Raw genomic sequence first — 24,022 nt, forward strand, 5'->3', positions numbered from 1 at the left:
CATGACAAGATGACTATTATCTACTATACGCTCTTCAACCCTCCAGTACAGGCATAGGGGAGAGCTACCACCTTTGTACTTTGAGTGTAAACTTAGCACACAAGGCAGCCAGCTGCTGGTAAAAGTATGATTGAAAGGGTGATAGTAAATAGGACAATTTTGGGGGGCAAAGAAGGACAATTTGCTCTCTTTCCACCCACAAAGCCTTACCTCTTGTCTCTCTGCAGAAGTAGGTATCTCATCCTCCCTAAAGAGGTAACAGAAACTTTGATGACAACTCTCTGTTCATCTGGCTAGGAGGAGGCAAAGGAAATCTTCGGTTATTATAGAACACTAAATCTCTCCCTCTCTGCTGCTACTTTCACAACCACTGAACATAAAAGGATGCAAAGACAGATTTTCACAGTGTGCTACAGGGATTGAAGTGTTAGATCTGGATAGAGATGCCGGCCTCCAGGTGGGACCTGTGAAGGCAGCCAACTGTGGTAAAAGTACAATGTCCAGATTACATAGATCAGTCCTCCCCTCCCCATAAAAATGGATATTTTGGAGGATGGACTCTGTGCCACCATTATTCCCCACTGAGGTCCCTGAAATCTCCTAACTGGGAACTAGCAACCCCACCCCACCCCCACACACACCGGTGGCTGGAGGGGACCTGGCAATTCTAGATGCAGTTGATCCAGGGTCAGAACCCCACTCCATCATGGAGGCTTGTTGGGTGACCTGGCCAAGTCACACATCCTGAGTCAGACTGACCTCACAGGTGTTGTGAGGATAAAGTGGAGGAAACAAGGATGATATAAGTTGTCTTGGGTCTCCACTGGGGATAAAGGTGGAGTGTGAAATGCCTGAAATTCAGAGGCCACACAAAAAAGATACCAAGCCCAGGTAGCTGGCAAAGAATAGACACATTCTACTGTGGGGTATAAATACCCCAGGGGAGGGGCATTCCCTGCAGTCCACCGAGATAATCTGGTAAAGTCATATGAGCAGTCTAGTTGGTGATCGCAATTATACCTCATGCTGACTTGTTCAAATGAAGAAATTGCCATGGATAAAGACTTTGGATGATTTTGCTGGTAGTAGTTTTCTTGGATTAGGTATAAACCATCAAAGGCTTCAAGAAAACAGTAAATCTTTGACACTCCTGCCCTGACCCTCTGAGTCCTGTAATTAAGATGAGGCCTGGAACACATGGAATCACGAGTAGTTCAATAAAACCAATAATTTGAACCAAGCATATTACAGACCTTGTTGAGAAGGTAGCACTGAGCAGAAGAGAAAAGCATGCAGTGTGGGTTTTTTGCGACGGCTTTCAGATCAGCTAAGAATATCGTGATAGGTAACCATCAAATGTGGAAGCGATTCCTATTTTGGGAAGTGAACCACTTGCGAGCAAAGCTGTGTTGTTTTCGATTTTGTATTTTCTCTCTCTCTTTTTTTTTGGAAAAGCAATGGTGTCTTACAGGCTCTATTCTCTTTCCTGTTTGTTAGGGCTGCCTAACCACGGACAAACCCGACAAATGGTAAGAGAATGTTCATTTTAAAAGAATACAGTGAACATCCCCATCCCAGTCTCTTAATTCTCTGCAGCTCTGAGACACGGCTACTTTGACCTGTGCTTTTCTCAGTTATTACCACGATTATTACTTGGCTCTGTATGTTTTTTTTTTTGCATCCAAAAATAACGAGATGTGGTGAAATGAATACATTATTTTCAGAGAGGGTCAGTGCCTTTTTACACAGCTTATTACTTTTTTAAATGGAGGAGGGTGATAGCAAAATAATGAAATGTACATTAGGTGGAAATGTATTTTATTGAAGGAAGATGGGGAGTGTTTGTGTGTGAACTTGTTGTGCCGTTTTAAAAGAAATCGCTATTCACATCTAAGAGCGTTTCCTTTTATTTCTGAAAACTCGTCTCTCGGCTTCATCCTTTTACGGGGAGATTTGATCGGAGGACTGAAACAAGTAGCCAGTCTCTTAGATCTGATGAGAAACACGAGCATAGAGGAAATACTACTCCTGAACAGAACAACTTAATGACTCTCTGGTCCGCCTGCATATAATGTGCAGGGCTTTTAAAAGGATATGCAGAGACTTTGCTTAAAAGGGAGTGGCACTCTTAGTCTTCACATAAAGCAATTTCTTCCTGGTATCTCTTTAAGGGAACGGTGGGTAAACTAGCCGTACCTGTAAAGGAGCCAGTAGACTTTGCCTAGATCGCCGAGTGCCAGGTACCGGAGAACAGTTAGCAGAAGCATTCTTAAAATATTTTTGGATAAAGTACTCCATTGTGTAATACCAGGTTACTTTGAAATATAGCAATAGGTCAGTACCTGCTTGGGAAACTGGTATTGTGGCTATTGGACGTGCTTGATGAGTCTCTTGAGAACGGCTGCTTGTTCATGTCTGCTATGATATATATATTTGCGGTTTTATAAGAAAACAAGCGTGCAAGAGCCTTACTTAACAGCCTTGTTCTGAGAACTGGATTCTTTGGAGGCTGGAATACAAATACAGGTTTCAAAATGGGCCTTTTGTCAAGACTGAAGTCCTCATAAGGAGTCACAGCAGGTCTCAGACATGTGGCCCTGCCTTATCAGCGGGTTCTTTTGTCCTCATGGTTACCTGTCAGCATGCAAAATGACAGTTATCTGAAAGCTAGAATTTATATTAGTGATAAAATGTGTCCCATTGGGCTGAAAATGTGAAGATAAATAGCTTTTCATATCTGTTTTAAAAAGAGAGATGGGCAGGCCTGTCTCAAGCTAAAAACAAACTAAAAACAACCCCACCCCCCAAAAAAAATCCATCGTATTACATTTCAGTAAGTAAATCTCTTGGAGCAAACTGTGCTATTTATGTGTGCATTAAAAACAAATTTGTTCCAATTGAAGGATGTGTATAGTGAAATGCTAGGACAAGAACATAATAGCTGTGCTGGATTAGACCAGTGATCCAGCTCCTCCAGGGTCTCATTTTCAAGTCAGGTGAATAGGATCCACAGATAGTTGCCCTCACTTGCTGATTGCTTCCCAATTACGGATCATCATCATTGTGCTCCCTTAATGCAGGGCCCTATTCACCTGTCTTGGCTACTTGCCAATGATGAAACTATGCTGCTTAAATCTGCTTAACCCATTTTAAATCCATCGGAACTAAAGACCATCAACACGTCTTATACAACTGAGCCAACTGCCCTTTGAGTAAAGTAGTATTTCCTTTTGTCTGTCTTGAATCCACTGCCAATCAGTTTCATGGGGTCAAACTAAATGCTAGTGTTCTAGAATCTAGATTACTACAAGCATGCATCATTTTGTATATCTCCATTATGTTGTCCTACTCAGCTACATTTCCCCCTAAACTTAAAAGTCTCAGTGTTTCTACAGAACAGGCATTCCAAACGCTCCATCGTTTTGGATGCCATCACAGGTGATTTTCCAGCTCTTCAATATCCTTTTAAAGATTCTGTAACAAGAACTATATGCAGTAGTCCAAATTTGCCCCTAACAGGGACTTACTATACTGGTGGTTTTGTTTTCAATCTCTTTCGTAATGATGGACTTTGCCTTTTGAAATCAGTGTTGCGCAGTGAGTTGACATTCTCAACCAGCGATCCACTACAACACTAAGGTCTTTTTCTTAGTCCGTTCCTGTCAGCTCAAACTCTGTTAGCATATATGTGAAATTAAGGTATATTGCCCCATGTCCATCACTTTGCACTTCCATTGAATTTCATTACCCATTTTGTGCCCAGTTGGGAATAGTCCTTTTAAAACTCCCCTAAATTGTATTAATGCCATTTTAAACCGTTCAATCTTTATCTGCACACATTATTATCTCACTATTCACCCGTTACTGGTCGTTTTTGGATGATTAAAGTAGCACTGGGCCCAACATGACACAAACATCAGTCACCTCCCTCCACTCCAAAAGCTGTCTGTTTATTCAGCCACCTTCGATGATTCCTCTTTTATAGCAGTGAGCGATCTATGAAAGGACATGTTCTTTTATCCCAAAAGCCTTCATGATGCACCTTTCCTGGAAATCCAAGTATATACCGTCTTCCAGATCACCCCAGTCTACTGGCTTCTTGACACTTTCAAAGAACTCTTAAGGGGCTGGTGAAGTAGGTAACATTTCTATTGCAATAAAGGTAAAGGTATCCCCTGGGAAGCACCGAGTCATGTCTGACCCTTGGGGTGATACCCTCTAGCATTTTCTTGACAGACTCAATACAGGGTGGTTTGCCAGTGCCTTCCCCGGTCATTACCGTTTACCCCCCAGCAAGCTGGGTACTCATTTTACCGACCTCGGAAGGATGGAAGGCTGAGTCAACCTTGAGCCGGCTGCTGGGATTCAACTCCCAGCCTCATGGGCAGAGCTTCAGACTGCATTTCTGCTGCCTTACCACTCTGCGCCACAAGAGGCTCTTCTTTCTATTGCAGACACCATGTTAATTCCTCTTTGGCAAGGCTTATTCTTGGTGTGTTTAACAATGCTGCCTTGAATCATCTGTTCTATCAGTTCACCCAGGGCAAAGATTAAGCTAACCTATCTATAGTTTCCCAAGTTCCCCCTGAAAATATTATCCTTGGTATAGTGTAGTTGGCTGTTTTCCAGTTCCAGCACAGAGGCTGATGTTAATGAAACATTATCTATTCTTCTCAGAAGTTCAGCAGTTTCATTGTTGAATTCTAAAAGATTTCTTGGCTGCATCCTGTCCAGATACTGCAATTTCTTTATTTTTAGCTTAATTAGTCCTGGAACGTGTTTGGACTGTAACTCAATTCTTCACATGCCTGCTTTGAGAAAATTGGTTCACAAACAGGTATCTGCCAAACAGGAAGCAAAGGATTTGTTCAGTTTCTTCTCTTTGTTCCCCTTTCAGTAATATTCTCACATCTTTGCCATCCAGTGATCCAAAGAGCTTCCTTTGCTGGCTTGTTCCTTCTGATGTATTTGAAGACCGACTTGTTTTTTCTAATGTTTCTAGCTCTGCAAAATTCCTTTTTATGCCTGTCTTATTGATGTCTTACATTTCTTTTGCCACAGTTTCTGTTCTTTGGGCTCAAAATTTTCCCTGTTTGGGACTGACATCCAACAGACCCAGTAAACAATAAACCTTATTCAGGGCCAGTGGAACGTGTTGTAGTCTCTTCTCCCAGGGACTGACCTTTCACATCATTGTTGAAGAAATCTTTTGCAATATCACAGATGATATTACAACTTTCCAAATCCTTGCTATTCTGTAAGAGGTGCCTTTGACTTCAGTCTGCTTTGCACAAAGCTCTTCCCGGCCGTATGAAAACATTACTACATAAGACCACTGGGAATGTACTATAATGATTGAGCTACACCACTTGAGTTTGCAGTAGAAGAAGAAGAAGACTTGGTTCTTATATGCGGCTTTTCTCTACCCAAAGGAGTCTCAAAGCGGCTTACATTCATCTTCCCTTTCCTCTCCCTACAACAGACACCCTATGAGGGAGGTGAGGGTGAGAGAGCCCTGATATTACTGAAGAAGAAGGCTTGGTTCTTATATACTGCTTCTCTCTACCCGATGGACTCTCAAAGCGGCTTACAGTCACCTTCCCTTTCCTCTCCCCACAACAGACACCCTGTGAGGGAGGTGAGGCTGAGATAACCCTGAGATAACAGCTTTATCAGTGCTGTGGTGAGCCCAAGTTCACCCAGCTGGTTGCATGTGGAGGTGCAGGGAATCAACCCAGCTTGCCAGATTAGAAGTCCATGCTCCTAACCACTACACCCAGCCATCAGTGTCTTCAAGCATATCACGCTTATGTCCTCTTCACTGCTAGCCTGAGAGGACCTGGCAACACCACCATGATATCCTGACTGGAAGAAGCAGTAGAATTTCTTCCTCCTTCTCAGAAATTCTGTGGCCTGTCCCTCCATTACTTCACTGTCCTAAAGAACAAGGCCCATTTTAGGTCTAGTAGACACTTTAATCATTGCAAAAAATTATTCTGAATAATTTTTATTGACTATTCTCCCACTCCTATCCAGAGTAATATTTTTAAAAGATCTCAATAGACTGCACAGATGCATATGTCTACAGTATTGAGGTTTTCCAAGATTTGTCGTTAGGAACAGACAATTTGATTACAATACAATACAAAACCTTTAATGGCATTCACGAGATAAAACAATATACAAATCGGTTCTGTCATACAAGTCTAAAAAACTGTGAGGAAAGTTACAACAGACAAGGGAGCAGCAAATACAAAAAGTTGAAGCCAGTGATGTTTACTACTTTACCCTGTGGGTCATAACTATAGATAAAAACTTGGCTACCCGTTCAGTGGTCTCCGAGCAATTATCGATAAGCAGCAATTCAAGAGCCCTGCCATCTGAAACATTAGGGAAGGGGAGAAGTGGGGAAATCAAGTCAGAATGTTTGTTGTTATACAACTCACATCGCAGAATGATATGGCAAACTGAGTCGGGTTCTGTATGGCAATACCTGCAAATAATTTCATTGCAGGTAATTCTCCTATACCTGCCTTCAACCATTGCAGAAGGAAATACGTTTAGTCTGGCAAACATAAACACTCTGCGGTTTGAAGGTATTATAAGGTTGGAAAAATAGTGTGGTATAAGATAGACTAAAAGCTTGTGGGGAGCACGGTCCCCCTGCACCAGCATAAATTATCTGGAGATCAATATCCTGGATTCTTCTTTGGATAGTTTGAAAAATATGATCCTCTCCAGAGTTAGCTAAAGAATCAAGGTCAATGCCTATGGATTTAATTTTAGAGGCAATGGCCTGAGACCATTTCGAAGTATAATGGTCAGATGAAAGAAGTGCAAGGAGACTATTTGGCTGAGGGATTACGGAGATTTGGAAAACCCGAAGAGCCACAAGCACATATTGGTTGCCCTTCTGGAAGTGGAAGCGACGAATGGCCTGTGATTTATTCTTGGCCAAGGAAAGACTAGTATTACGGTGGGCAGACCATTTTAGGTTATAATGAAAAAGAAGCCCCAGATATCTGAAGGACTTAACCTGTTCAATCTTTTTTTCCTGCAACTCTCCTAGTGGCATGCTTCCAAGATTTGGAAAAGATTAAAATTTTATTACAAAGGCCTCTTGTTTGGGTTGTCAACAATGCCCAGGGTCTTTCCCAAATGCATGGAAGTAGTAACAGCTTATCTCTGTGAGAGAGGCGTCTCAGTATACCTTACCTAGATGACGGGTGGCTGGTTCATATGTCTTCAGTTACACTCCTTCATCAGCTGCAAATAACCTTCAGGCTCCTTGCTCAACACAGAGTGAATCTGAAAAGTTTCTGTTTCAACCCATCTCCGCATTTGCAATTTGCAGGAGTAGTCCTTGACTTTATCATGGGACAGAGCTTCAGCTATCACATTCCAGGGGAAAGAGTTTCTGCAAATTACACATCCAGCAGCTTTTGCAGTCCAGGGGCTTGTAGTTTAGGCAGAAGATATGACCACGATAGCTATGGTTCCAGTAAGTCAGTCCATAATTACAGGACCAGTCTCACTCACAAAGAAGAATCAGAACACTCACAAAGGTGAGCCAAACACAGCCTCAAACGCTAGTTAAAGCCTGGCAACCTATTCAGAGGCATCAGATTCACCAGCATACTTCCCCAGGCGACTTTAACCACAGTAGCATCCCTCTGGGCATGGGGAGCCCATTGCACAGGTCATTCTGACAACCGGCTTCAGTCATGTGGGGAAGCACATTAGTGTCATGGAACTCTTTGCTATTTTCAAGTCTGTTGTGTTCTGTTCCATTCTGAAGGGCAAATCACTACAGTCTCTCTGCAGCTTACTACGTCAACAAGCAAGGTCAGGAATCAACGGACAGTGCACTGGTTTTATACCTTTCCAGCCCTGCCTCTAATTCTTAGAGTTCTCCACAAGATATAGATGAACTAGACAAGTTGTATCCTGATTGCACTTTTTGGACCAAGGCAGCTGCAGTTTGCCACACTGCCACAAAGAGACAAGGAACTCTCTCTCTCTCTCTCTCTCTCTCTCTCTCTCTCTCTCTCTCTCTCTCTCTCTCTCTCTCTCTCTCTCTCTCTCTCTCTCTCTCTCTCTATTTTAGAGCTGGAAGGGATCTCAGTGCTTATCCAGTCCAACCCCTGCACAACGCAGGGAATTCACAACTAGTGCCCTCTCTCGTAGGGACCACCACAGTATTCCAGAGGAAGCAAGATTCCTGGGTCAATCTGGGGTGGAAGAAAATGCTTTCCTGACCCCAATAGCAGCAATTGCTATTACCCTGGGCACCTAATAAAGGGCCCTGGGAGCTGAGCAGTGACTCATCACTTCCTGCCCTCCCTTTCCATCTGCCTAAATTAATTGCTGTCAGATGGCCATTTAGCCTCTGCTTAAAAACCTCCAGTGCCCACTACCTTCCAGGATAGCCTGGTCGACTGAGGAAGTTCTTCCTATCATTTAGCAGAAAACTCTAATGATTTAATCCCAATCCATTGGTTCTGAAAACATATGTGGTATGTATTTTAGCCCCAAACCACATATCTGCTGAGACAGGAAAAGAGCACATACAGGCATTCAAAAGTAACTCATTGCAACATGGCAGATTGATTTAATTCCTGCTCAGAAAAGACAGAGGCAACACTTAAAAGAAGCAATAATAGAAACAATAATAGGAAATCGTCCAGTAGTTTCTCCGACAATGAAACCCGTCCTGTCATATGCCACAGGTCACTTCTTGGATCTCCTTCATTGTCCACTGCTTGCAACTTTTCAAATACCTACTATACCTAAAACCAATGGGTTTGGCCATGTTGTTGTTGAGGCCCCATTTAGCAACTATTTCTGTGGCAGCCATACAGGCCATCTCTTTTCTCCCACCTGTTAGTTTCAGCAGTTTTTTTTTTTAAACTATTTGCATAAGAATGTACCTCCTGCTCCAAGTTCAGCTGACTCTTGGAATTCGCAGTTGGTGTTACCAGTTTTAATACAGTCTCCATTTGAATTGGTAGCAATATGTAATTTAAACTTTTCTGTTTCTCAAAGCTGCATTTTGGTAGTCGTTACTTTGACTAGGAGGGCAAGAGAATTGCATGCCTTGGACTCTGACTTGCCTTGTTCTTATTAGCCATGGCCATAAAGTCACTTAGAGGCTGACCTTTCATTCCTACCCAAAATAGTGTCTCAGTTCCAGATGTCCCAAGCTGTGGTGCTTCCTGTTTATTCCTTTGGTTCATGGTTGCACCCTGAAAGGTCAGAAGACTGCAATTTTATATCAACAGAACATCCTTGTTCAATAAGGATCCTTACCTTTGTATTTACTCTGGGGGAGATGGGAAAGGACCCAAGCTGTCCTCTCATCATTTCAGTGCAATAGCTAAAAGAGGTGGGAAGGCACTAGTGCTACAGCAGCCTTCACTGCTTTTACTAGAGTCATTTCACTACCTGACCAAGGGAAGCCAAAAGCACCTTCATTCATAAAACAGGTGTCAGCAATCCCTGGGTCAACACTGCCTTCTGCCAATATTTTCCTTCTTGACTAAGGCACTCTTACACTGTCGCTTGCCTAGGACTGGCTGCTCGTCCGTTCTTGGTCATCCTCATCATTGCCGGTCCTTGGTGGCTGGCTTGGGTTGGGTGAGAGTGGTGGGGGTGGCTGGAAACCTGCATGCTGGTTTTCACTCCCCTACTTGATCTCCTGCTGAGGAGTCTGGGCCTGCTGGTTTGGCCCAGGCCAAGGCTCCAGCACATCATCTTCCCTGTGGACCCCAGATGGTTGTGGTAACCCCCACAGTCGCCAACTTGCCTCTTGCACCTCTTCTGGCCTCAGAGGAAAGGGCCTAGCCCTCTCCTGTGAAGTCAGGACAGATGGGTCATGACAACCATATGCCACAGATGTCAGAGGAAGGAGGTATGCAGGCTTTTTGTAGAGTTGGTTAGTCAGCAGAAACTGGTCAGCCAACTGGCGGGAGGTGTGATTGTTGTCCCTGCAGAATGACACAACTTCCGATGCAACCAGGAAGCAACCATGTTGTGGCAGAGGCAATGTTCTAGCACTCAGCCCAAAACTCTATATAGAAATGATAGAATTTGTGGGTGAGTGCTAGAGTGTCCCCTTGGTGCAACATGTCATTTACAGGTCATGCCAGAAGTTGCATCATTGTATAAGTATGGCAATTGTACCACAGTATGAAAATAATTATAATTTTCTTTTTAATGGAAGTCTTACAAAACTTAAAAATTAGTTTGGAAATGTAACTCTTTAAAGATGTCTGTCTTACCAAGAATGTGGATTTCTTTGAAAATCTTCCAAATTCTCTACTGTTAAAAGGACTTTTAAACGTAGCCAAAACAAGGGCTACATCCACTTCAGCAGGGAAGCATGCTAGAGCTGTGGTGATTATCTTGCAAAAACCAAAGCAGATGGGAAATACTGCATGCTCTGAAATAATTGTATGTTATTATGCTATCTGTCCAGAAAGGATGTTTAAATGTAGAATTGGGAATGTGACATTTTAACCACAATACTTTCATTAGGATAGATATATGGAGCATATATGGATTTTGAGAAAATGGATTAATACCGTTTGAATGAATTATTATCAAAAGTTTATAAATTACCACTGTAATATTAAAATTATATCAAATTGTTACCAACATTTTAGAAAATGAGCTTGGCAGATTTATGACGAAGAAAATAATTCTAAGATGTGCGGTTTGTACTTAACATTGTCTATATTGTGTTACTACTTTAGAGGGCTCCAGTTTTTTCTGGAGCAACATGTCCAGGCAGTTAAGTTGTGTTGCTTCTACCTCACAAGCTAGCATATAACCTCAGGCTTTAATATTTAGGAACTGAGTAAGAGAAGGCAAAAGAGAACGTGCACATACAAGGGCCTTCTGCATTTGTCTCACTTTCTGAGTCATGAAGTATAGGTGCATGTCTAATGTGTTTATCTAGATAATCCCTATGCTGCCTCACTAGGGCATTTATCTCCAGACTAAAGAGATCAGGAAATGGTTGCTCTGGAGAGCAGACTCCTTAGGATTGTACACCACTGAGGTTCCACCATGAACCCAAATCCTGCCCACTCCAGGCTCCACCCCCAGACTCTCCAGGTATTTCCCGACCCAGAGCTGGCAGCCCTACATTGGAGTGAACATCCAAGTCCTGAAGCTGACTTAGCTCTGCCCACTGTACCTACAGTGGGATTTGTCTATATATGCAAATATTGCTATCCACATCCAGGCTGAATTGGTTAAATTACCTCTAGGTCGCTTTGTTGAGCATTTTGTTGGGGGTTGTTACAGGGTTTGTAGTTATCCAGCCTCTCTCAACCACAGTACCATTAAAGAGAGAATTGGATTGTGTGCATTCTTATCTATTATAAGGGAAGTTCTTTTGTACAGTGGGAATGCAGTTTGACCTACCCTTGGTCAACCAGAAAACTCAACAAACCGGTACCCACTCTTGCTAGCAAGGCCCATTGGTCAGAGGAATGGGCTGGAGGTCCAAGGCATGGGCTGCCACCCACTTGAAACTGTTTTAGTTGGTCAGCGGGCCCAGGCCAGTGGTAAGCAGGTAGCAGTGCCGAGCTCATCACATTAGAAATTAAGCCGGAAAGTTAAGGAAGCCAGAGAGTAAACCAGAAGCAGCTAAGCTGTAGATTGGCTATTTCCTAGCTCCATATGACATGTTACAAGTCTGGTAGGGATTCTTCTCCTCCCCCATCAGTCAGCTATGTTTCCTTCCAAGACAGAAAGAAGCTGCCACTCTGCACAAAGGGATTTCTCTTTTGCTCACCGGGATCTTCTCCCTGCAGTCGCAGAGCAGCTCTGTTTTGCTGCAGCTGCATGACCTTCTGGCAGTGAGGGAATCAGGGCGAAGACAGATACTCCTCCTGGTTTCTCTAGCATCAAGGGATAGGTGTTTCCTCCCACTTGAAACACAGTTGGTTTTGCAATAGGTAGTCTTGGGTTCTACTGCTGCTGCGTGTTAGAACAGGGGTAGTCAACCTGTGGTCCTCCAGATGTCCATGAACGACAATTCCCATGAGCCCCTGCCAGCGTTTGCTGGCAGGGGCTCATGGGAATTGTAGTTCATGGACATCTGGAGGACCACAGGTTGACTACCCCTGTGTTAGAAGACCTGCTCATTCATCTCCCAAGGCTCTTCTTTGGGTGCTCCTGCCTTCTGAGCATAGATGGGTGTCCATCTCAGTCATGAGACCAAAATTCTGGAATTCTCTCCCCAGGGAGACTCATCTGTCCTCTTCTTTGTTATCTTCCACCAGCATTTGACATTTCCTCAGTGATCCCTCCTACCTGATCAATAGCTTAATTACTGTTTTTATGTTTTAGCACGGGTTTCAAGATGTAATTTTTTTTATGTGTTTTTAAATTGTAAGCCACCTTATATAATTTTTTTTAAGTGGCTATACTGCTGCCGCCACTCTCCCTTGGTTAGCCGGAGGAAGAGGAAAGCAAAACTAGCCCTGGGCAAGCTGTGGTGAAGGGCAACTGAGGATGCCAGCCTCCAGGTGGGACATAGAGACTCCCTCAGAATTAAAGCTCGTCTCCTGGCAACAGAGATCAGTTCCCCAGGAGAAAATATCCACTTAGAAGGTGGACTGTTAGGCATTACACCTATTGAAGTACTTTTTGCCCTCTTCGAACTCCACTCCAAACTGTTTTTCCAAACTGGAGCTGGCAACCCTAAGGGCAGCATGGCAGGTGCTGAGGCTCTGGCTGCATTGTGGCTTCACAGCATTGCATGCCAGCACAAGATGACCAAACCATGCAGGGAAGCAAAGCACTTTCCACAAACTTTTGGGGAGGTAAGAAGTCAGAGGGTGAAGTAGACAAGCGAGCCACAGTTCCACTCTTCTTGTACCAGCAGTGCCTGTCACTTCCCTCACCTCTAACTGTGATGTCTCATTATTGCTGGTTATTGTTGACAGCCAGCAGGCTCATCCTGCAGGAAAAGCTTTGCTAGCCAGCACATTTGGTTAACTCGGTAACCGGCGTTCTCTGTGGATGCCTAATAATAAAGATTTTCCTGTATATTTTGTTTTATTCTGCTATCATTTACCATTAAAGGGAAAAGAGTATGCTTTTTTTCCTATACATTTCTTTTTAAGAACTCATGACCATGTTCAAGACTTGTTGGAGCTGCTCATCTCGCAATATGTTTAAAGTTAACCCTACTTAGAGCCAGTTCGGTGTAGTGGTTAGGAGTGCATGCCAGGTTCAATTCTGCGCTGCCCCACGTGCAGCCAGCTGGGTGACCTTGGGCTCACCACAGCACTGATAAAGCTGTTCTGACCGAGCAGTGATATCAGGGCTCTCTCAGCCTCACCCACCTCACAGGGTGTCTGCTGTGGGGAGAGGAAGGGAAGGGGATTGTAAGCCGCTTTGAGACTCCTTCGGGTAGAGAAAAGCAGCATATAAGAACCAGCTCTTCTTCTTCTTCTACTTTGTCTAGCAGTAGACCTTCGTAGTCCTGGATCATTCTTTAAATGGCTGTATCTTTCCTTTCTTTTCACCTGATTAAACTGCCCTATCCTCATAACCTTGCATTCTGTTGTGAATTTAGAAGCATCAGCATAATGGAGGAACACTCAGGGGCATCTGATGAAGTAACCCCTGACTGATGAAAGCATATGCTGGAATACAATCTGTGCCTTTAATGTCCCAGTGGACTCCTTATTTTATTTTGCTGCTACATACTAACATGGCTATCCAACTGGCGTGAACCCAGTCAGTTGCTAGCGATAAGGAAGTTGAAATGACTGCTTCAGCCAAGTAGGGTTTTTCCATCCCTTCAGAGGACTTTGCAAGTATGCCAGTAAAAAAGAAAAATAAAGGAAAAACACTGACGTTTCACATTGGGAAAAAGTTAACTGCTGTATAGCGAATATATTAAATTGAATTTGTAAGATAGCAAAGAAACTTTCCCCTTTGGATATATTTAACTCCGGTGTTATTCTACGTTTTCAAAATACTCCTTTGAAATGTTTGGGGTTAGTGTTAATGAATGGCTTTTATTGTCCAGCTGTACAAATAATTATAAATAAAGTTTCATTTTTAACCCTCCCTTTCTGTGCTGCCCAGGACAGATAACAACATTTTATAAAACATCATGTATATGTCTGAATATTTGCCAGTTGCCCCTGGGGAAGAGACATGAGTTTTATATCTCTTCCACTCTTCAGGAATAAATTTTATAGCTATTTAGCTATTTCTGTGCCTACATTTTGTACACCATTTGTATAGCCTGTATAGTATAATAATGTATATACATTTATGAGCTTAGAAAAAAAAACAAAATGCCTGCCAGGACAGAAGAAAATTAATTTTATCCCAGTGCCAACATAAATGTGAACTATGGATTACATTGCCTCCCATTGCATGGAGTATTGAATACAAATCCGCAATGGAGTAAATGAAGAGTTGTACAATACCAGGAAAAGTCTTACTAAAGTAGCGTTACTCCCGGTGGGGGGATTTACTCTCAGCAGGGGCCCTTGCTGGCGACATAAAGATGTTACCAGTGACCTCCTGGCATCATTCTCTGTATACTAGGAAGTGACACCAGTGAGAAATTGGGGGCACTCTGGCATCTGGGCAAAACTCTATTGCCAAAATGCTAGAGTGTCCCCAGATGATGTATTGACTTTGGAGGCATATGGGGAGTGATGTCACTTCATCGGGATGCTGGCAATGTTCCCCGTTTCCTACCTGTTTTTCCCCACTGGCCAGCTGAATGGTGATAAGGAATTCCTTGCCTGCAGCAGGGGAACGCTAAACCTAATTCCCCTTGATTCTCTTAATGTAATTTCTTTAGAACAGATCCTTGTTTTAAATAGAACCATGCTAGGAAACAGGAAACTATATATAATTTAAATAGGCATATCTGATGAGTTGTACAAAGTTACATCCTTCTGAGACCACTGAAGTCAGCTTGGAAGGAAGTAGCTCTGCTTAGGACTATCTGAAAAGTGGAGGAATTTTGTATTTCTGGGCTCCATTCATGTTTTAATGTTTCCAAGAAGAATTTTAACATTTCCTGTAGCTTAAATGCCCAAGATGATTCTGGAAATCCCTGGTTCGAATCTCACCTCTGCTAAGAACTCATTGTAGCCTGAGGGAAGCCATTGTCAGCTCGAGCTCCATCACTTTGTAGAAGGGCGCTGACAGCTCTAGACTGCCTCACAAGGCTCTTGGGAAATGTACCAAAATAATTTAGGTGCTGATCTGCAGAGGCCCCTGGAATATGCTAACCCTGGGGATCCACCCAACTCCAGGGATCCTCCCAATTGCGCCGCTGACCTCTTTGGGAACAAAAGGTCACCTGCTCCTTTCTGCCATCTTCTGTTGCTCTTCATGTGGTCAGGGAGCCATGGCCACATCAGTGGGCAGCTGCAGCCATGTGTGCTAATCACATCCTGCCAGTCCATGGCTGGTGATCTCTGGGTGCGATCAGTATGCTCAGGGGTAGTCAAACTGCGGCCCTCCAGATGTCCATGGACTACAATTCCCAGGAGCCCTTGCCAGCATTCGCCAGCGAATGCTGGCAAGGGCTCCTGGGAATTGTAGTCCATGGACATCTGGAGGGCCGCAGTTTGACTACCCCTGAGTATGCTTCCTGAACCGTGGTGAGGGCGTGTCGGTGGAATTGACATAGCATGCTGACTTGAAGCACTTATTTATTCCTTGATTACTATTTTCTTAAGTCATAAACAGCAGACTCTCACCCATAAAACAAAAGCCTAACAATTACTACAGAAGTTATCATGCAACTTGAAATCTTCCAGAAATTTTACCACACACAAAGTGGTTTGTTTATCCATAACTCTGAGTAGCTAAGGTGAAACAATCTTTGACCTAAGAATTTGGGGCAATCAAAAAGAATATGATCCACAGACTCGAATCTGCTGTTGCCTCAATTGCGGTCTATTTGAATATGGAGTTCCATTGAATCTTCATAGCATTACCACTGAAGGTAGGGCATTCGGACACACAAGCATGAATGCCATTGGATACTTTGGAAGAGTTAGCTCAAATAGGTAATTTGGCATTTTTGTTGGAGGCTGTTGAGAAAGATGAGCATACTCTGCAAACTCAAAATCAACATACTCTCATAATCAAAGTCTCTCAGATGACCTCTAATGAGCTGGGTTAATTCTTTATTCATTGTTTCTGTCACATCATGGCCAATGTCCAAACATGGTTATTTATGATCCAGTAATCTGTCCCAATCACTTGTGTGATGGTCCAGCTTGACTATTCCAAAGAGGCTTGATTCTGGATTTGATTTTAGGATCCTAATTTTCAGACTGAATGCTCTGCCTCAGGCCTTTACTTCAGAGGGCATCTCCCAACTTTGGCTTTCAGAGCTATTCCAGACACACATCAAGGGATTCCCAAAATATTACACAGGAATTTTAATGGTGGTCTATCGATATCGTCTGTTACTGCTCTGATCCAAACCCTGACAGCATAGAACATCTGCCTGTAGACTTAGCATTAAATACTTGGCAAATCACCAGCATCAAAGTCCTATGATCGGACTACCACATTTCTGTATTTCTCCCCCCACACCTGGCAGAATTCCTTAGTGCTAGGACCTACATTTCTTTGATGCATGAATGCTAGAATCTTTTTTTTACTGTTAATGTTATTGAAGTCTATAGAAAATTAACTGTGCTTATTGTGTATCTCTTATTTATCATTCTTAGTTAGAGGGCACTTGATCTTTTCTGATAAGATCTCTCTGCATGGCCCAAAGCATGGAAAGGGGAGGGATTGATTTTTATAACATGTAAAAATGGTAAACACACTGAGCCAAGTATATTCCCCTTATTTTTGAAGCCACCTAATCCTCCTGTTTCTCACTGCCTTTGCCATATTGTTCACTTTTAACTGGATCAAGGACCAGAGCGAGAATCTTGCTGTAACCAGCAAAGTATTCACATTTGAGTTAATTGCTCATTTAAAAGATTGGCTTGGAAGAACAGGAGGATTTTTTTTTAAAGTAGAGACAAGTGGTGTTCCTGAAGTTCTTGCTTATATAACTGTATGGAGTTAATTTCTTATTTGCTTTTATATATTGTATAGGGACCAAGTCGAAACTTACTGCTCAATGGGAAATCATACCCAACAAAAGTCCGGTTAATCCGTGGTGGCATCTTACCTCCAGTGAAAAGGAGGAGGATGAACTGGATTGATGCTCCTGATGATGTTTTCTACATGGTGACAGAGGAAACCAGGTAGGTCAGACCAGTAATCTTTGGTAAAGGATAGTTCTGCGGTATCTGGCTTTCTCTATGAATGCAAGATCAATCAAATGAGGTTCTGAATGGATTACTTTATTCACCACTGAAGATATGTGGATGATATGTGTACTTTTGCTAGCTAAATCTCTTGTGGGCCTCTGATGACTGCTGAGGTCCTTTTCAGAATATTGAAGTACAGAAGGATTGGCAGTCAATCAAGTGATATCTCAGGTGCTGGTGTTTTCTCATCCTGATCACCCAAAGAAGTATAACTGCTAAATTAACGGGAAACCCATAGAACAGTTTACCTGTTGTTTAGAAATTAACTTACAAGTTTATTTGGCCTAGAGGGCCTTAGTCACATGGTACAAGGCTTACAGTCTCTGGAAGCATGAGCATGTGGGGCTTTGCTTGGAAAGCCTATTTGCCACAGAAGCTTGTGAGTGTTGCTATATATTAAATTCTGACTCCTGTGCTACCCCACCTGGACGAAATTAATGGAGATTAAACTCCAGCTGCTGGATCTTAGCGGTGGTGATTTGGAGAGCCTAGAGAAATCTGCAGTGTGCTCTGCAGTGAACAAACCTTTGTATAACTTGGACTTCATGATGCATCCACCATTAGGGAGTTCAGGTTTGTTTTTACCCATTGTGGGGAGAGAACCAAATTATATTTCAAAATACCATTGTAATAGCTGCAGCATTAAAAGGGGTGGCACTGTATCATGCCTGAAATCCAGCGTCCATCCAGAGACACACTAGGTACAGATTTTTTATACAGTCTGAATAGCACACTCAAATTAGGTCATTATCTATGTACAAAGTTTGAAAAAATTGTCCAATCAACTCAAGGCCTGTGGTTATCTCTTCCTTTGTCAATCTTCAGGCACACGGTGGGGGTGTCTTCCCTATCCGGGCCAGCATCAAGGACTTTCCTTCTGCATCAGGCAAGCTGCCCAGGCACCTTGCAGATATCTTAGTCTGTACAAAGTTCACTCTCTATTTCTAATGGCAGGATGCTTTACAAGAGGGAAAATCCAAAACGGTCACTCCATCAATCAGCACCACAAATAGAGCCCATAGGTCTAGGGTATGTTCCCCCTTATACTTGAGAATGTCTTCCAGAAAGGTGACCTTACCATATTTAGATTTTTAAACTGTCGATACAGGAGAGCATTTATGCTTGCAGGATTGCAGGATTAAGCTCTGTCCTTTCTCAAGTAATGCAAGGGTGAATGCAAAGGACTGCATGTTCATCCAGACTTTGTGAATGTGCTTCAGGATAGAAACTCTGGAGCATCACTTCCTGGATCATGGTACTTTATGCAATATTAGAAATGTGGGTATTACTCCTGCTTTCTGTGATAATGAGGAACTGTCAACACCTGATGAGGTTAAGACATTCTTGGCAGGTGCTGATTTAGAACCGCCCTGAGCCTCAGGAGAGGGCGGTATACAAGCAAACAAACAAACATTGGCAGTAGCCAGATTGTTTGCTTATGTAATTGAAAGGACCTAAAAGTGTGGTAACTGGTTGTTTATTTAAAGTATCTATTTTTGTTGTAAGTAGCCTGAGATTGCTCAAGTCGTATTGGCTAAATGAGCTGAGCATCATTAAAGTAAGTACATCAGCAGTGATGAAAAAGTGGGCCTCAAAACAGATATTTGCATAATGTAAAATTTATTTGATGTCTGTTGTGGGGAGAGGAAAGCCACTTTGAGATTGCTTCGGGTAGAGAAAAGTGACATATCAGAACCAACTCTTCTTCTTGTTCTTCTTCTTGTTCTTCTTCTTCTTCCCTATACATGACTGATTACCTGATTCCCCCTCCCACAATTGATAGTCAGTGGTGTTTCGTTGAATGTTAAAGCATGCATAGGTAGATGGATAGCCATGTTAATCTGTTTGTAACTGTAGAAAATAGCAAAAATCCAGTAGTATCTTAAAGAATAACAAAATTTGTGGCAGGGAATGGGTTATTTTGATGTCATCGCCAGTCCGGGGTAGCTGGCGGAGGGTGCAAAGGCGGTTAGGATGGATTTTAAATTGTATTTTATTGTATTTTACTGTACTTCTGTTATTATAACTGATTTTACTGTATGTTATATTGTTGTGAACCATCCTCATAGAAATTAAATATTCTTGTTTTTAGGACATGAACAGCTTTGAGCAGTTTTTCCTTTCCTTCCACCTGAAAAATGGTCTAAATCAGGGGTAGTCAACCTGTGGTCCTCCAGATGTTCATGGACTACAATTCCCATGAGCCCCTGCCAGCATTTGCTGGCAGGGGCTCATGGGGATTGTAGTCCATGAACATCTGGAGGACCACAGGTTGACTACCCCTGGTCTAAATGAATAAAGTATGAATAAATGAATAAAGTATACAAGGCTGTGTGAATAGGAACACCTTCACTAGAGTTATTTCTTTCACCTTAAGAGGGCATCACAGTGCCAACATGGTTAAGAATCTCACAAACTTCATTTAGCAAAGGCACCAGCCTGCATCCAGATGCCATCACTAATTGCCTTAAGGTGGTCTGGCCTGAGTTTTGGGGAGCAGGTTTTTCCTCTGCTTCCTCACACAAAACCCTTCCAGGGTTCTCCCTGGCTTTTCAGCGATCTTTTTCAAACCGGCTTTTCTCCAAAGTTTTGTGAAATGTCGCAATAATGCCTGGGTGGCTGCTTTGTGGGTGGCAAAATTTAGACTTTTCGGCCCACGCGATTGTCGTTTTCCCTGAACCTTACCCCAGAGCAGGGGTAGTCAAACTGCGGCCCTCCAGATGTTCATGGACTACAGTTCCCATGAGCCCCTGCCAGCGAGCACTGGCAGGGGTTCATAGGAATTGTAGTCCATGGAAATCTAGAGGGCCACGGTTTGACTACCCCTGCCCCAGAGGCTTAAAATAAAAATCAGCTATGCAAGGAATATTTCATTGTAGCTATAGATTTCTCTTCATTCATACAGTTTCTCTTCATTTTCAGCTTCTCTAGCCTCTTCCCTTGTCCCAATATAAAGAAAAGGCATTCAGTACTGGAACTTTGTCACATATTGGAATAAAAAAGCAGTCAACTCTTAGATGCACTTTTGAAACTTCTAGGGGTTGGTTTTGCCAGCTATGGCAGAGTGTTTTTTTTCTTTCACTGATGTTGTCGTGACCCTTTCCTGTGGCTGCCTATAATCAATTGCTCTTTTTTGGTGCCCATCCTCTTTTGGATTCTTTTTTAAAAAAATGATGAAAACGTCTTCTTTTTGGGTTGGGAGGCTGTGTGCATTTTGCCCTACAGTCCCCCCTGGATGCAGGCTTCATCTTACAGAGGTATGAGATTTGTCATAGTGACCAGTTGTTTGGGGTAGTCGGTCAGGAAATATGTCATCTTTTTTGCTTTTCAAAATATGGTAACCCTGCCTGTGAGCTGCCATAGTGGCCCTGACAAGGGTAGAAAGGAGAGGTATAAATTTTATAAATAAAAATGTGGTAAGATTAGTCTGGCAGAATTTATTCTTGACAAATATATGTTGGCTTCTAGTGTTTTCAAGATGTTTACAGAGTGAACACTTTATAACATGAGGATAGATTCAAGTGGGTAGCCGTGTTGGTTTGAAGTAGCACACACACACACACACAAATAGAGTCCAGTAGCACTTTTAAGACCAACAACGATTTATTCAAGGTGTGAGCTTGAATAAATCTAAATTTATTCAAGCTCATGGCTTGAATAAATCTTTGTTGGTCTTAAAGGTGCTATTGGAGTCTGTTACTTTATAACATGATCCAGTATATTTCCTGGTATTTAAGTCAGACTGTAATTTCCCAGGCCCTCTTTTATCCTCCTCCCCTGCCCCCCTTCCCAGTTTAGAAGGATATTTGGATATTTGTGCATCTTCAGTCTTGGAACATGTCCCTTGTTCTGCAGAATTTCTCAGAAATAACAGAAGTGCTAAGGGTCTACCAGCAGGTTGCTTTCATACCCTACATTGATTGTCACCATATGTGTAGTGTAGCCAGGAGATCCTGCAATTGTCTGGCAGCCAAAGGTTCCAGCTCTTTAGCTTTATCCAGGATGCACCATGAGAAGGCGAGCTAGAATTGCGTAACTAGAATATGTAACTTTGCCATATGATACATAAATACATGTATTCTAGGTTCATCCAGCTCAGAAAACTGATTTAAGATACCCAACGGCTAACCAATCTTCAGCAATTCATGCCACTTCTACTAGGTGAATGGGGAGAAGGTGAATGAAAAACTGGTGTTGAGAAATTTCATCATCATCCTATCAGTGAGGATCGCACCTGTCATTTTCTTCTTCCATTGAACAAATCCATTTTTTGTTGTTTGAACATCCTTTGCCATCCTCAGCTTATTTTAAAATTTCCTAACTCTAAGTTCAGGCTACGTTCCTACAGGCATCTCTAGTGACCTGAGCCATTTTCTATACTTCTCATTTTTTATTTTCAGCTTCTCGTTATGCCTTTATTTATTCATTGCACTTTTAATGCAGTTGCGTTGGCGTTTTAAATCTCTCTCATTTCTTTTTCGTTGAATCAGTTTGTGATGATTGTGCCTTAAGTAACTGCTTTTTTTAAAGAAATCCATCTTGGACTACTTTTCCTGGTTATTGAGCAATAGAATTCTATTTAGCATTTCTCTGTACTTATGAAAATCAGCTTTTCTGCAATTCAAGGATCCTGTTTTTCCCATAAGATCAAGAACTCCAGCTTTAATGTGATCACCCTACCCTCAGGTTTTATTGATTTCACAATGTCAACAGAGTATTTCCTTTTGGTTAGAATCAGGTCAAGTTTAGCAAAAGAATAAGGATATTTCTGTTTATAAATGTCCATGTAAGTTAACAGGAAAATAGAGTTTTATACCAGAGTTCTTATGCACAGGACAGGTCATATGTCTTAATAAGTGAAATTCAGAACTTCTCCCCATTGTCCTTTCAATAGATACTTTAAGTTATTCTTATTTATTTATTAGATTTGTATATAATTATATATAATTAGACTGGCTTCTTGAAAAGGTTGGGTTCTTGGACAATCCTTCCTGCACCGGGCTTTTTCCAAAAGTATATTTGTTGTATCAGTCTTGCTGAACTGAGGCTGGCCTGATATGGTTAATGCCTGGATGGGGGAATCATCTGGGAACCTTAAATGGGATGAATAAATGTATGAAGTTGCTTATTTCCATTGAATATCTTCAGTTGCAAAACAAGGGTTTAGCATGACAACTGAAAAAACACAAAGAACGCGGGAAATAAATTAGAATAGCCATTCACTGATAGGCTTTTTGTCTTCTTTTCATTTCCTGTTGTAGGAAAATTCGCAAGCTGCTTTCCTCCTACGAAGCTAAGAGAGCTGCAAGAAGCCCTTATAAGCCCATCATCCTCCAGCCACTACAGAGTGTGCATCTGCCACAGCCAGTGAATGATGAACCAATCATTATTGAGGATTAAAACAGGAGGGGTCTTGAAAACACCAGAGAGCTTTGCTCAACCTCCACATGCCGTTTTGTGACTTCAGCATTGAATCTACTGCGAACGGAGGGAACTGACATACCTTTTACAGCACAGTCCAAACAGATTTAACTCCTCTAAGCCCATTGGCCTCAGTGGCTCTAGGAGGATGTAACTCTGTTTAGGATTGCACTGTTAAGAGTCTGAAAAGGAAGCCAGCCCTTCTCCGAATCTCGACATCCGCAGACTGCACATGAATGTGCTCATTCTTTTTTTAAAAAATCTCTTGGTGACAGATTTTTTTCCTTCCCTTGTAGTTTATTCTGTTCCTTTTGTAAACAAGTAGGAAGAAAAGTAAATTTAATTTATTGAGGAGAGAATGGGGGATAGTATCCTTACCATATTCTGTTTTATCTTTCGATAAAGGAATAACCGGATGACTTTGTTTTGTGACCAAATTTTCATTGCCAAGATGTTTTATGAGACTGTTGTAAATTTTCTTTTTAATTTTGACAGTACCATTTTAAAATTCCATTTATATAATTTCTTTGTAGATAAAATGCCAATGTGTATCTGTTATATTTGGAAATAGAAGGTCTAGAAACCAGCAACAAGTTTAATGTGCTTTATGCTACAGATCCATTGGAGGGGTTTTAACTCTTCAGCCAATCCCATCAGTTCTGTGGATCCGGGACCACATGGGCAAGGGTGATCCTTGCAGTGGCATTGGTGGCCAGGCTTTCCAGGTTGGGTTATTCTATTTTGGATTATTCCCATGGGAAACTGGCATGTTGGATTGCTGTTCTCCATCAAATCCCACTGTAGTGCGGCATAGCTCAGTAGTCATGCTTCGTATACATAAGGTCCCAGGTTCAGTCCTTGGCATCTCCCAATTAAAAGGATCAAGCTGTGATCTCTCCCTGAGACCCTTAAAAGGATCATGTTGTGATCTCTACCTGAGACCTTGGAGATCTACCTCTAGTCAGACTAGATGATACTGACTTTGATAGCTTCATGTGTCTTTTATAGGCTTTCTCTTTCTTTTTTTTTAACTGTTGAGAAACCCTTGAAGTGGCATGATATATGGTGAGGAAGCTTAGCTGTGAACATGCCCCTCCATTTCTAACCCCCTCTAGGCCCAACATTGGCCATTGTGGGAGGGAGCTGTTCAATATGACCATATATGGTCATATAACCTGATAAATGTTTAACAAATTTTAAAATATATATAAACAATTAATTAACTCCCACCCATTTGGGAAACCCTTCCTGGGCAGTCAAGAAAC

The 24,022-nt window shown here is 42.2% G+C and overlaps 1 protein-coding gene across 9 annotated transcripts in view; it reads left to right on the top strand.

Annotated features, from left to right (window-relative positions):
• MTA1 (metastasis associated 1) overlaps nucleotides 1-23,605 on the top strand; it is a 91,591-nt gene extending 67,986 nt beyond the window's left edge. For 5 of the 9 annotated variants that reach the window (XM_077309529.1, XM_077309530.1, XM_077309531.1 and 2 more), the window contains 3 exons: nucleotides 1,498-1,529; nucleotides 17,119-17,270; nucleotides 22,598-23,603. In XM_077309529.1, coding sequence (XP_077165644.1) covers nucleotides 1,498-1,529; nucleotides 17,119-17,270; nucleotides 22,598-22,736 — 323 coding nt within the window. In that variant the 3' untranslated portion in view covers nucleotides 22,737-23,603. Of the gene's footprint in view, nucleotides 1-1,497; nucleotides 1,530-17,118; nucleotides 17,271-22,597 lie in introns of all 9 variants that reach the window. The other 4 variants (XM_077309534.1, XM_077309535.1, XM_077309528.1 and 1 more) reach the window with 3 other exon arrangements.
• Nucleotides 23,606-24,022: the final 417 nt, after the last annotated feature.

The sequence above is a fragment of the Paroedura picta genome, chromosome 14, assembly GCF_049243985.1.
Source record: "Paroedura picta isolate Pp20150507F chromosome 14, Ppicta_v3.0, whole genome shotgun sequence".
Taxonomy (NCBI): domain Eukaryota; kingdom Metazoa; phylum Chordata; class Lepidosauria; order Squamata; family Gekkonidae; genus Paroedura; species Paroedura picta.